Source organism: Canis lupus, chromosome 15 (genome assembly GCF_003254725.2).
Source record: "Canis lupus dingo isolate Sandy chromosome 15, ASM325472v2, whole genome shotgun sequence".
Lineage (NCBI taxonomy): Eukaryota > Metazoa > Chordata > Mammalia > Carnivora > Canidae > Canis > Canis lupus.
Window position 1 is genome coordinate 39,246,178 of NC_064257.1, and position 12,929 is coordinate 39,259,106.

The 12,929-nt window shown below is 33.6% G+C and overlaps 1 protein-coding gene across 3 annotated transcripts in view; it reads right to left on the reverse strand.

Annotated features, from left to right (window-relative positions):
* Positions 1-666: 666 nt before the first annotated feature.
* Positions 667-12,929, reverse strand: part of BLTP3B (bridge-like lipid transfer protein family member 3B) — a 97,565-nt gene continuing 85,302 nt past the window's right edge. For all 3 annotated transcript variants that reach the window (XM_025439522.3, XM_025439523.3, XM_049093985.1), the window contains 2 exons: positions 5,229-5,422; positions 667-3,584 (listed from right to left, as the gene is read on the reverse strand). In XM_025439522.3, coding sequence (XP_025295307.1) covers positions 3,465-3,584; positions 5,229-5,422 — 314 coding nt within the window. In that variant the 3' untranslated portion in view covers positions 667-3,464. The remainder of the gene's footprint in view (positions 3,585-5,228; positions 5,423-12,929) is intronic.

Below are 12,929 nucleotides of genomic sequence, written 5' to 3' on the forward strand. Positions count from 1 at the left end.
ACTGAAACGATGAGGCTAAGCAGCTATAGGTAACAACTAACCGCTACCATGAGTTTTTCAAATTACGTGCCAGCCACTGTTCTAATGTTTTGAGATGTTAATTCTTTCAATGCTCAGAACTATACTAAAAAGTAAATAGCGGCTCTAATATAGAGGTCACATAAATATTTTTGTTTTCATCTTAAAGAGCAAGAAAAAGTCATCCAAGTATTTCATGCGAGGGTTGAGAACGGGTGGGGGACTGCCTCAATTACAACTGCACTTCAAAAGAGAATCCTGCCTGCAGTGGAGTGGACTGGAGGAGGGCCAGAGTAGCTGCAGGAAGAGTGGTCAGGAGGCAACTGCAATGAAGCAGGCAAAAGGTGCTGATTGTAGCCAGGGAGGTGGTGAGAAGCGGTGAGAAGCAGAGACACACACACTTGAGCAGTGATAGAATCTGGTGAAGAACTGACAGGGTGAGCGGCAGGGGTAGAGGGTGGGGGTAAGTCAGGGAATGGAAAATGTCTAAGAGTGGTTCTAGGCTACCAGTTTGGAAGCCAGGATGGTGATGGTGCCATGCATTGAAATAGGAAATGCCTTGATTAGAGTGCAGGTTAATACAAACTTGTTGAAGTGGAATTCCTATGATGACAAAGCCAAGAACTACAATAAAAATCCAGAAAGGAGTTTCTGGTTAAATTTTCCACATATATTTCATGCAATTGCACACAGCCATTCTTACAGGGCTTAAATAAAAACAACACTTCATCACAACTAATGGCACATGGTGGTCTTTTGAAATTCCAGGACAAAATGAGAAAAGGAAAATAAATACAAGATACCAAGAAAATGTTTCTGACATACATAAAATTAAAAGGCAAAACATGATATGTTTTATCTTAAGGAAATGATTTTCCTTCCCTGATCCCTAACACCTCTGCTAAAGATTTACAAAAGAAATAAATAAAAATATGGCAACTTTTTTTCCTAATTTATGGTCATTAAATAACTCTAAGTTTATCATAGGTTTATTCCTGTATTTTTCACACTGTGAAAAAGGTTGGGGTTAACATAAACCATAATCCCTCTACTATCTTTTAAGTAGTTTGAAAAATATACACATATCCCCCCAATTAAAAATATATTTATCTTTAAAAGAAAAACAGATAAAATAAGAGATTCCTCTCCCCACCTCTGGCAAAACCTGTAAATTAATGACATAGGTAAAAAACAAACAAAAACGTAACTGGGATCTTAATCAAAAGGTCAGGTCATTAATTGTGATTTCAAATCGTTTGTTCTTTTTAAGCCTTATGTTTTTTTTTAACTTCTAAAATGAGAATAATACCTACCTCCCAGATTTGTTGTGAGAACTTACAAGAGATGTTTTTCAAAGTGCTTTATGAATTTTAAATCTCTATAAAAATAGTACTCAGTATAAATTTTTAAAAATCCAACAAACCATATAAGAATGCTCAGACTCATGTTAATCATCATTTCTACTGTTTATATACTTTTTTTGAGAAGGCCAAGTAAACTGAAAAGGAGTAAGGAAAACATTCAGCTTCTGTAACACTAAACGATTACACCATAAATTAAAAATTCTATGGAGCAAATCGGTCAATCCTGAGAAACTGCCAGCTCTGAAGACATTAATGTCCCGTCAATCTTGCTTTACTATGAGACTGCTTTGTTGAATACATTCCTACAAATCAAAAGTACTCTACGCTACGGATATAAGCTATATGTTTTAAGTGTTTAACTAGACCTTTCCTTTTAATCTAAGACTATGATACAGTTTTTTTTTTTTGATATAGTTTTAGATTAACATTGTTTAACGTGATTTTTAAAATACTCTGAGGTAAAAAATTAACGATTTAATTTGTTCTTTGCTGTATCCTCAGCTCCCAAAACAGAGTTTGTATTTTTAAAATAATGTGAATAAAAATGGATATTACAGAAGAAGAAGAAGAAAGAGGAGGAGGAGGAGGAGGTGGAGGAGGAGGAAGGCCAGTATTGTTTTCAGTGAAATCTAAATCACTCCAACACTTAATATAAATGAAACATGTATTTTCATCCAAGTATTCAGATACAGGATGGCTATATAAGTCATGCCAAACAAGCAAAGCACCATAAAGTGTCATAAGGTTGTTTAAAATCTTCAAGTATCTTAAAGAAAGAGTAGTCTGAGCTGTTTCATGTTATAGCTTAGATATATTTATGTTTAAGAATGTTAATTTTAAAATAGACCCCACTTAGTTTAATTCTATCAGAAATATATTTTAAATCTTTAAAAATGTCTGTTTCTTACACACCCATAAACTTATTTCATAACACATGATTTTCTCCCTCGTGATGGTTTCAACCTTAACGATCCCTAGAAAATAGAATCAAAATTTACCAATTATTCTTATTATAGAAGATAGTATTTATGTCACATACACCTTTAATCAAAACTAGCTTTATAAATACAATATGTGCAAACGTCTACCTAATGATACTACAAGAATGGTATGAAAGTATTTTACATATATGAAAAGAAAATTCTCTGAAAACATTCCCCTCCTTAAACAGAGAAAAGATAAAGGTAAAGAAATAATATAAATAGTATCAATTAAAATTCTTATAGTTACAAATGCTGCCAAATTTAGGATAGTTAAATTACTCTTTACTTCTAACAGTAACTGTTTAAAGGAATGTACAAGTAATGCTTTTTAAATCAGCTGGCCATATACCGTAATGTTTTGCTTTTTTTACAGTTTGTGCTTTTTATTTTTACATTTGTATGATCCTTTCAGTTGAAAATTATACCTTTAACTTATACAGTTTATTCATCATTTTAAATGATTTCTTTTTTACATTTTCAAGTTTTAGAAGTTCAATAGGGTGATGATTTTTGAACTTTTGAACGTGCTCACTATATTTAGTGGGTTGATTGGACTTTAATAACTTGATTGGACTTTTCCACAGTAATTAAATAATTATAGATTTAAGTACATAATTCTAATAACATTTAAAATGTAAGCATCCTTTGAAATTACAATAGCCCTAAAAGCATTTGAATCTTCATAAATAATAGTAAATTATTAACAAATAGTGGTAAATAAAATCAGCAATCTGTGGGAACACAACAGATTTCCATTTTTCTTTTTAAAAGGTGCCTATAATGTGATATCAAAATTAGGAAAATGACATCTTTTTTCCATTAGGCATGTAATTATTTTACAGTATGTGTTGACTTCCCTCTATTATACCAGTTTAAAGTTTAAAGAGGGTTAAACCCCAAACACAAAACAACCAAAAGATTGTAATGCCGTACCTAATACTTTCTAAACTGGTTTTGGAACAGTCACCACTTCATCACATTCTATTTTATTTTATTATCTTTTTGTGAAAAGAAAAGTCTCCCACTAACTAGTAACATAACATTACAAATATAACCTCCCTACTCCAGAGCTGTAATTTGAATCTGACTGCCACTCCTGCTATTCAACTGTCATCTTCTTTATATGATGAAGAAGAGCATCTTTTTCCAAATGAGCCTCTGCAAGAGCCATTTTAGCTTTGGCCAATTCCTGTTTAAGAGATTCATTTTCTTCCATGAGCTGAAATGATAAATATGGAAAATAAGAGACTTTAGTCATTTTCAGAAAATACAGATTATCCATATACCATTTAAAGGTGTAACACTTTTGGGATAGTAAAACCACCCAAAGCTGGTGAGAGTGCACTTCAGCTGAAATTGCTTTGAGAAGCACTTTAAAATGTATACAATCCAGCAATTTAAAACACGAATTCACTCCTAATTTCCAAATCTAATAGTGATTTTGCTTAATTCCAGTTTCTCTGGACCTCTCTGTGGTTTTACACATTGCTGACCTTGCTCCTCCTTCCTAAGCTTCTCTCTTTGCCTTTTATGCCTCCGCTCTTTCATGTTGATCTCTTTCCACCCACAGACTTTTCTTCTTTCCTTCTGCTGTTTAAAACAAACCCTTAAATTTTACCACACTGTTAGATTCCATAATTGGTCATCTTATCACTTGAGTCATACATCTACTCCTACAGCTCTATCACATAACTTGATCCAGCACATACCTCTGTCTTGAGCTACGGATCTATATTCTGAATATGTCCTTAAACATTTTCATCTAGATGGCCAATAGGTCTCCCTCCCCACATTAAGACTCAGCTCAAGTACATTATCCTCTTGGAACTATTCCCTAACCTCTAACTATGAAGATTTAATGATAAAACTAAGAACTTTTCCCCCACTAAAATACATTTATATAGATATATTAACATATATACATTTAATTTCAAAGAGTTCTCAGATTTCTTTTAGTCCCAGCTTAAGAATTCCTGCTTTATGGGCCAGGTTGGGTATTTGCCTGCATTTCTCCAATCTCCAGCACAGTACCTGACACAGTTACATTACAACCATCAGTTATACACCCCCAACCTTCCCACTAGACTTTGAATTTCTTAATAAGGGTAATATACTGTTAAATTTTATATTCTTAGCTCAAGGTTGACATCCAAAATATTCTGGTGAACAAATGAACTCACTCACTCTTTGGTTCTATCATAGAGAATTAAAATTCTGCTGGATGTTATAAGAATATAATATATAATATTGTTACTGAGGAAGCAACTCAAGTGTTAGCAAATATTAAGGAGGATTAGAAATGACAGTACATTCACATCCATGTTACTCTGCCATTAACAATAAATATGAAGCATATGTAGTAATATGGAAAAATATTTGTTGAACCATGTTAAGTAAAAAAAAAAGGTATATAAACTAAAATAATTGTTTTTGAAAAATTTTGGAAAAGAACCTGAGAAGAAAAATTTTTTTAAATATATTGATAGCACTGCAGAAAGTTAGAATGCATTAAAATTGTTTAAAAATGTTTTTCCAATGTTCTGAAATATAATCCTTTGCAAAATTTAAAATAAGACCACAAAATGAATATATCCTCCAGGAATCTTTTTCAGATTCCAAGAACTAGTACTCTCCCACATTTACTCCTCTACCTTCCCACTAGACTACAACCTCTGTGAAGACTGTGAATGTTCCAATCTTGCTCAACAGTACTTCCATAGCATCTAACACAGTCCCTGGGTGTTAACAAGCACTCAATAAACATTATTTAAATAAGTAAATAAATGTTTTAACTTTTTAATATCTAATATATATATTTTTTAATTGCCAAAACTGAATGCGAACAAATTAGTTTTCCCATTACCTGTTCTCTAGTAAAATCAAAGGAGCACTCAGGGAAGTTAACTGAATGAGAAGGCCAAGGAACCTCTGGACTCGTCTGCGTGGCTTGAGTAACACTGTGTTGTTTCTTCATATCATACTTTTCACTGGTAAGCAGCATTGAATCACTTGTGACTTTTTTTTTCAAATCATTTCCAGTGTTAAGCATCTGAGAATCTAATCAAACAAATAAAATGCTCAGATAGTATTGTAAAGTACATGATAAATATTAAGTTCTATTGTGAAAAACTAATCTTAAAAAATATCTCTATTAGTATGTAGACAGTATTATTAAATAGAAAAATAATAAAATCTATAAAACCAAAAGCTTGTTCACTAAAATGATTAACAAAATCAACAAAAGTTTAGTTAAACTGACAAAAAAATGAAATTACTAGAATCAGAAATTAAAAAGGTGACATTACTATCAATCTTACAGAAATAAAAATGATTAAAAGGGATAGTATGAACAATTGTATGCCAACAAATTAGATAACTTAAAATGAAATAGAGTAATTCTCCAAAACACAAACTACCAAAATGGACTCAAGAAGAAATGCACAATGCAAATACACATATAGTAGGTAAAGAGGTTGAATCAAGAATCAAAAAAAACTAACCACAAAGAAAAGTCCAGGCCCCGATGGCTACAATGGTGAATTACATCAAATATTTAAATAATAATTAATTACAAATCTTTACACACTTTTCTAAAAATTGAGGAGGAGCATTTCTCAATTCCTTTTATGAAGTCAGAGAAACCATAAGAAAACTAAAATCAATGTGCTTATAAATATGAACATAAAAATCCTCAATAAATTATTAGCAAACTGAACCCAGCAATATATATAAATAATTATGTACCATGGCCAAGTGTGATTTATCCTAGAATGCAAGATTGATTTAATATTCAAAACTCAGTTAAAGTAATATGTCACATCAATACAGTAAAATAAAAGCCATGTGATTATCTCAACAGATGCAGAAAAAAACATTTGACAAAACCAACCCTTTCCCATGATAAAAACACTCTGCTGACTAGGAATAGAAGGAAACTTCCTCAATTTGATAAAGGGCATCTACAAAAAAAAAACATAGTTCATGCCATACTTAACGGTAAGAAACTGAATGTTTTCCCACTAAGATCAGGAATAAGACAAAGATATTTGTTCTCACCATTTTTACTCAACATTGTCCTAGAGGTTCTCTAGCCAATGCAATTAGTCAAAGTAAAAGGAATCTAGATTAGAAAGGATGAAATAAAACTATCTCTATTCACAGATGACATGATCTTGTATAAAAAAAAAAAAACACTAAAGAATCCACTAAAAATTCTTAGAACTAACAAATGATTTTAGCAAGGTTACAGGATACAAGGTCAATATGCAAAAATCAACTGTTATTCTAAGCACTTGTAATAAACAATCAAAATTGAAATTAAGAAAACAACTCTATTTAAAATGTCATCAAAAAATACTTAGAAATAAGTTTAGCAAAAAAAACCCCATAAAGCTTATGCTCAGAAAACTACACCTTTTCAGTAGTCTCCTTGACATCACCCATAGCAATGTTTTTCTAGACAAAAGCAAAAAATAAACTATTGGGACTACATCAAAATAAGTTTCTGCGCAGTACAGGACACAATCAAGAAAACGAAAAGGCAACCTATGGAATGGGAGAAGATTGATTTGAGAGAGAACATGAGTGGGAGGAACGAGGGGAGGAGGGGGAGAAGAGTCTCAAACAGACTCTGCACTAAGCTTGGAGCCAGACATAGGGCTGATCTCATAACACTGAGATCATGACCTGAGCTGAAACCAAGAGTTGGACACTTAGGTGATTGCACCACCGAGGCACTCCAGGAGAAGATATTTGAAAATGACACATTCGATAAAGGGTTAGTACCCAAAATATATAAAGAACTGATATAACTCAACACCCAAAACCTAAATAATCCAATTAAAAACTGGACAGAAGACATTAACAGACATTTCTCCAAAGAAGACATCCAGATGGCCAACAACATATGAAAAGATATTCAACATCACTCATCATTATCTCATTGTAGTTTTCATCAGTTTCCCTGATATCACCTTATACCTGTCAGAATGGGTAAAATGTAACCTACAAGAAACACTAAGTGTTGACAAGGAAGTGTAGAAAAAGAAACACTTGTACACTGTTGGTGGGAATGCAAACTGGTGCAGCCACTGTGGAAAACACTATGAAGTGCCTCAAAAAGTTAAAAATAGAACTATCCTATGACCCTGTAATCACACCACTAGGTATTTACCCCGCCCTCCCAAAATACAAAAACAGTAACTCAATGTTTCTTGAAGCATTATTTACGAGAGCCAAACTATGGAAGCAGCCTGAGTATTCACCGACAGATAAATGGATAAAGAAGATATGGTCTATATGCAGAATGGATTATCAGCCCATAAAGAAGAATGAAATCTTGCCATTTGCAACAACATGGATAGAGCTAGATGATTTAATGCTAAGCAGAATGTCAGTCAGAGAAAGACAAAATACCATATGATTTCACACTACTGTGGAATTTAAGATACAAAACAAATAAGCAAAGAAAAAAAGAGAAAGACAAGCCAAGACACAGACTCTTAACTATAGAGAACAAACAGATGGTTACCAGAGGTGAGGTGGGTGGGGAGATGGGTGAGATAGGTGATGGGGTTTAAAGAATACACTTCTCATGATGAAATAAATAAGTAAAAACCCAAAACTATAATGATAAACCACTTGATACCCACAAGATGCCTATAATTGAAAATCATATATTAATGAGCATTGATAAACAAGTTGGAGCTCTCAAACACTGCTAGTGGTAAATATGTAAAATGGTGTAGCCATTTTGGAAACCAGTCTGGCAGTTTCTCAAATGATTAAAAATAGTTCCCATATGTCCCAATAATTCTATTCTTAAGATAGTACCCAAGAGAAACAAAAACTTATACACATGTTTACAGCAGTATAATTTGTAACAGCCAAAAAGTAGAAACAATACAAATGTCCATCAAGCAATGGACGGATAAACAAAATGTAGTATGTCTCATATAATAAATATTATTTGGCCGTATTTGTATGGAATATTAATATATGCAACACTAATAAACTTTGAAAATATCAAGTGAAAGAAATTAGTCACAAAAAACCATAATCTGCATGATTTCCCTTATTGAAATGTCGAGGATAGGCAGATCTACAGAGACAAAAAGTAAATTAGTGGTTGCCTAGGGCTAGAGAAAGAATGGGGGTTCTTTAGGGTAAAGAAAATGTTCACTTTTAAAAAAAGATTTTATTTATTTGAGAAAGAGAATGAGAGAGAGAGAGAGACAGCATAAGCAGGGGAAAGGAGAGGGAGAAGTAGACTTCCCACTAAGCAGGGAGCCCGTAGGGCTGGATCCGGGGACCCTGAGGATCATGACTCGAGCCAAAGGCAGACACTTAACTAACTGAGACACCCCAAGGGTCACTGAAGAAAATATACTTTAATTGGGTGAATGGTACAGTATGTGAATTATATCTCAAAAATGCTTTTATTAAAAAACAACTATAAAAACAAGGCAGGGAATATCTTTACCCATCAATGTATTTTCTTACTTTTTGGATCATATATATATATATGATATATATGATTTATTTATATATATATGACATATATATGATTTATTTATATATATATATATATATAAAAACGCTTTAAGTTGCAAGAGAACAGAAGTCCAACTCTAAATTTGCTTTTAAAAAAGAAAATGTACCTAAAAATAATGTAACATTGTGTGTCAACTATACTTCAATAATAATAATAATAATAAATTTTTTAATAAAAAGAAGTATATTTGACTCTAACAGGGAGCTGAGTGATGGTGCTTCAATCATGGCTGGATACTGGGATTCATAAGCTGTCCTCAGAACTGTCATTTTGGGAATCTGACTCTCTTTCTCAAGTCCACTTTACTTTTCCTTTGTGTTGGACCAGTTATATCATGGCAAAGGTGGCTACTGGTAACGCCCCCAAAATAAGTTTTACAGTTTGTGGCCCTTTCTCTCTCAGTGTCCTTATCAAATCATGAAAAAGACTCAACACTTACGTCACAGTCAATACATGTACACTCATCAATACACTCATCATGTCCCAAAGGCTGAAGTACTTTGATTGGTCAAGCTGTGTCGTATTCCCACTTTTGTGATAGGGTCACAGGATTGTCAGGTCCACCAAATAACATGAAATGGGAGAACGGCAGTTTGCCAAATCAAATACTGAGTGGACTAAAGAACAGTATCTGTTCAACGTAATTTTTCCCCTTAAAAAGATTCCAAGAAGGGGATAGCTAAAGTCAAAGAAGAGAAACTTTTTTTAAAGCTTTTATTCATGCTGCCAAATTACCCTCCATGATGATTCTATCAATTTTATCCCTATTCTGTATATATAAAAATGGGATAGTTCTATCTACATGGTTAAGCGTCATCAAGTTGAGTTTTGGTGTGTTCTTGGCTTCATTTTACAGTGGTCTCAAATCAGAAACTACTTTTTTACAATATTGTCTTGTATCGATTGTGTTTTTAGTAGTATACTAGCAAAAAACTGAAACTATGAAACCTGTTGTACCGGTTCAGACTAGCATAGCATTCAGCCTGGTACTGACTGTATGAGAAACCTAAAACAGTAGAAACCATGGGAAAGCTGAGTTCTCCACTCTTTAAACCACAAAAAACTAGTAACACCTCTAGTATACTACATTATTAGTAATTTATAACATACTTTCATTCTCAAACTGTAAAGGAATAAAACTTCTTTTAAATGAAATTTGAGGGCAGTGTGGCTGGCTCAGCGGTTTAGCGCTGCCTTCAGACCAGGGTGTGATCCTGGAGACCGGGGATCGAGTCCCACGTCAGGCTCCCTGCATGGAGCCTGCTTCTCCTTCACCTGTGTCTCTGCCTCTCTCTCTGTGTGTCTCTCATGAATAAATAAAATCTTTATAAATAAATAAAAATGAAATTTGATGCAGAATGCTAATATAAACTAAAAATAAGAGCTGAAGTTACATTGACTGTATTTAGGATAATAGAGGACCCAGGATTTAATTCCATTTAATAGCATACATCCCCCTATTCACGGGATACTCACTGACTACATAATTCTGAAACTCATTTATTTCAATGATGGGGAGATGGAATGAGGAGAGAAATGGGAAGGAGAGGGAGAGAAGGGAAGAGGAAGACATACAAGGAGAGGGAAAGAAGGAATGAGGTGGAGGAGGAGGGGGAAGAGAGATGGAGAGAGGAGGAAGGATGGGAAGAGAGAAAGAAGCATGTATGGAATAAGGGGAGATAAAGAGAGGATGGAAAAGTAGGGAGGACAAGGAGGAAAAGAAAAGGAAGAGATGAAAAAGAAGGAAATGGGAAGGGGCAGGAGGAAGAAAGTAAAGATGAGAGGGATGGAAAGAGATGGGAAGAGAGAATCTGTAAATGATGGGGGTGACTGGAGTCTATTACAATAGAAAGGCGTATTTCCTTTTGCTTTAAAAGAACTTTTTTTTTCACGTTTTTAGGACAAATTTTGATGAACAAATCCATGCGACTCAGATGAAATGTGCATCTGAGCATTGTACAGTAACATTTTTTTTCCCTAGCACAGGCTCTTTCAACTTGAAGAAGTCACTTGACATGTCTAAACTTAAATTTCTTCATTTGCAAAATGGAGGTGATAAGAATACTTGCCTTAATTATCTCAAAGGGTCTGGCAAGAATTAAATTAGTTAATATTTAATGTAAAAGAACTTTATACATTGGCAAGCATTACTCAGATATTCACCATTAATAGTTCCACAGTAGGTATTGGTAAATATTTGACTTTAAATATAGACTCTATTGTTTACTCCAATAAAAGATTTCTATTCATTTTTCTTTGGTGATACAGACTCTTCAGTACTTGGGTTTTACGCCATTCACTAGGTTTCATAATCAAAAAATCTTCCCACATTACCATTTAGGAACCATTACAGCAACGATTCTAGGAGTGTGAATGACAGAGTTGCTTATCCCAGACTTCAAACAGACAGTGCCCCTTTCCCATATCATTCGGATACAATCTACTCAGAGGTAGGCCCTCCCCACAATCCTTTTGGTTGAGAACCTTTGCCATAATAGCTATTGCTCCAGATGGGAGTATGCCAGGCCCACCTGTATTGGGCTGGAAAAATGTGAGCCAGAACAGTACTATTTAAAGTAAATAACAGTGCATGGCATGGTATATATACATACACCATACACACACATATATATACTCTCCAACAAACATTTCCTTTTTCTCTTATTCGTAGTCTTTTTTTTTTTTTTTTTAGATTTTATTTATTTATTCATGAGAGGCACACAGAGAGAGAGAGAGAGGCAGAGACACAGACAGAGGGAGAAGCAGGCTCCATGCAGGGAGCCTGACATGGGACTCTATCCCGGGTCTCTAGGATCAGGCCCTGGGCTGAAGGCGGCACTAAACTGCTGAGCCATCCAGGCTGCCCTTAGTAGTCTTATTAATATTTACCTAATCAGCCATATTTCACTGGAGCAAGAAATAAACCGTAGTTAATTATTGTAATTTTCTGAAAAATGATTTGAAGTTTCTCTAGTTTAAAGTGATTATTTAAAAACTGGTAATTGCCATTTAAGAATGTCCCAAAAAAGTGTATGATAAGAATGTCCCAAAAAAGTACAATAAGCAGCAAAAAAGGTATGAAATTACTTATTCCTTTATGATGGACTTTATTTAATCACATCCAGAGCAACTGCAAATATAACTCAGAATAAACGAGCAGGAAGAATAAAAGAGCAGGAAGAAATGAAGAAATATGCTAGGTAAGCTGCCATTACATTATCACAGCAACAAATACCTACAACTAATTTTGAAATAGCTACCAATAAGATTATGTTCAATGCTTTTTCTTGTTAAATAAATCTGCTTCAAGGAGGGAAAAAAAAACAATATATCTTGCCATTTCTTAAACGGCTGTTTGAGAAAGGCCATTCAAATCATCCCCCAAAACCTTTGTAAATTCTAAGCAGCACATAAAATTGTTAATAGTGGTTTATCATGTCTGATGTATTAGTTTGACTTATATTTATAATACATTATCCTACCAGCTATATGAGTGGTATACTAGGCTATATGTTACATTACATACTTCATACACTAAAGCAATTAATTTCCACATCACAAGAAAAATAACATCAATCATCAAACATTAACAATCTGCTTCATGACACTGCTTTTGGGAAACACATTAAAATAAAATATGAGACAGTATATAAAACAAAGCATACCTATTTTGGCTTAAAATATGCTCTTTCCAGTGCCAGTGGAAAACAATGTTAAAATAAATTATCTTGGATTTTGTACAGTGTTAATATCCTAAATAACACAACCTACTTTTCCATCATCCCAGTAAGTTTCTGAAAAGTCTATCTACAATTTACATGTATGAGAGCTGTTATTTAAATTCAAATAATACTGAGTTTTGATATTTTGATGCCTGAGTTCTAATACTTTGAGTTTAGATATTTTTAAAAATCTAGAATATGCCTTTTCTTCTAACATGTCATCACTACCTAAACTGCTTTGCTGAAAAGACCAAATAAGTGTCATTTTAAAGATGTAAGCAAAAAATAT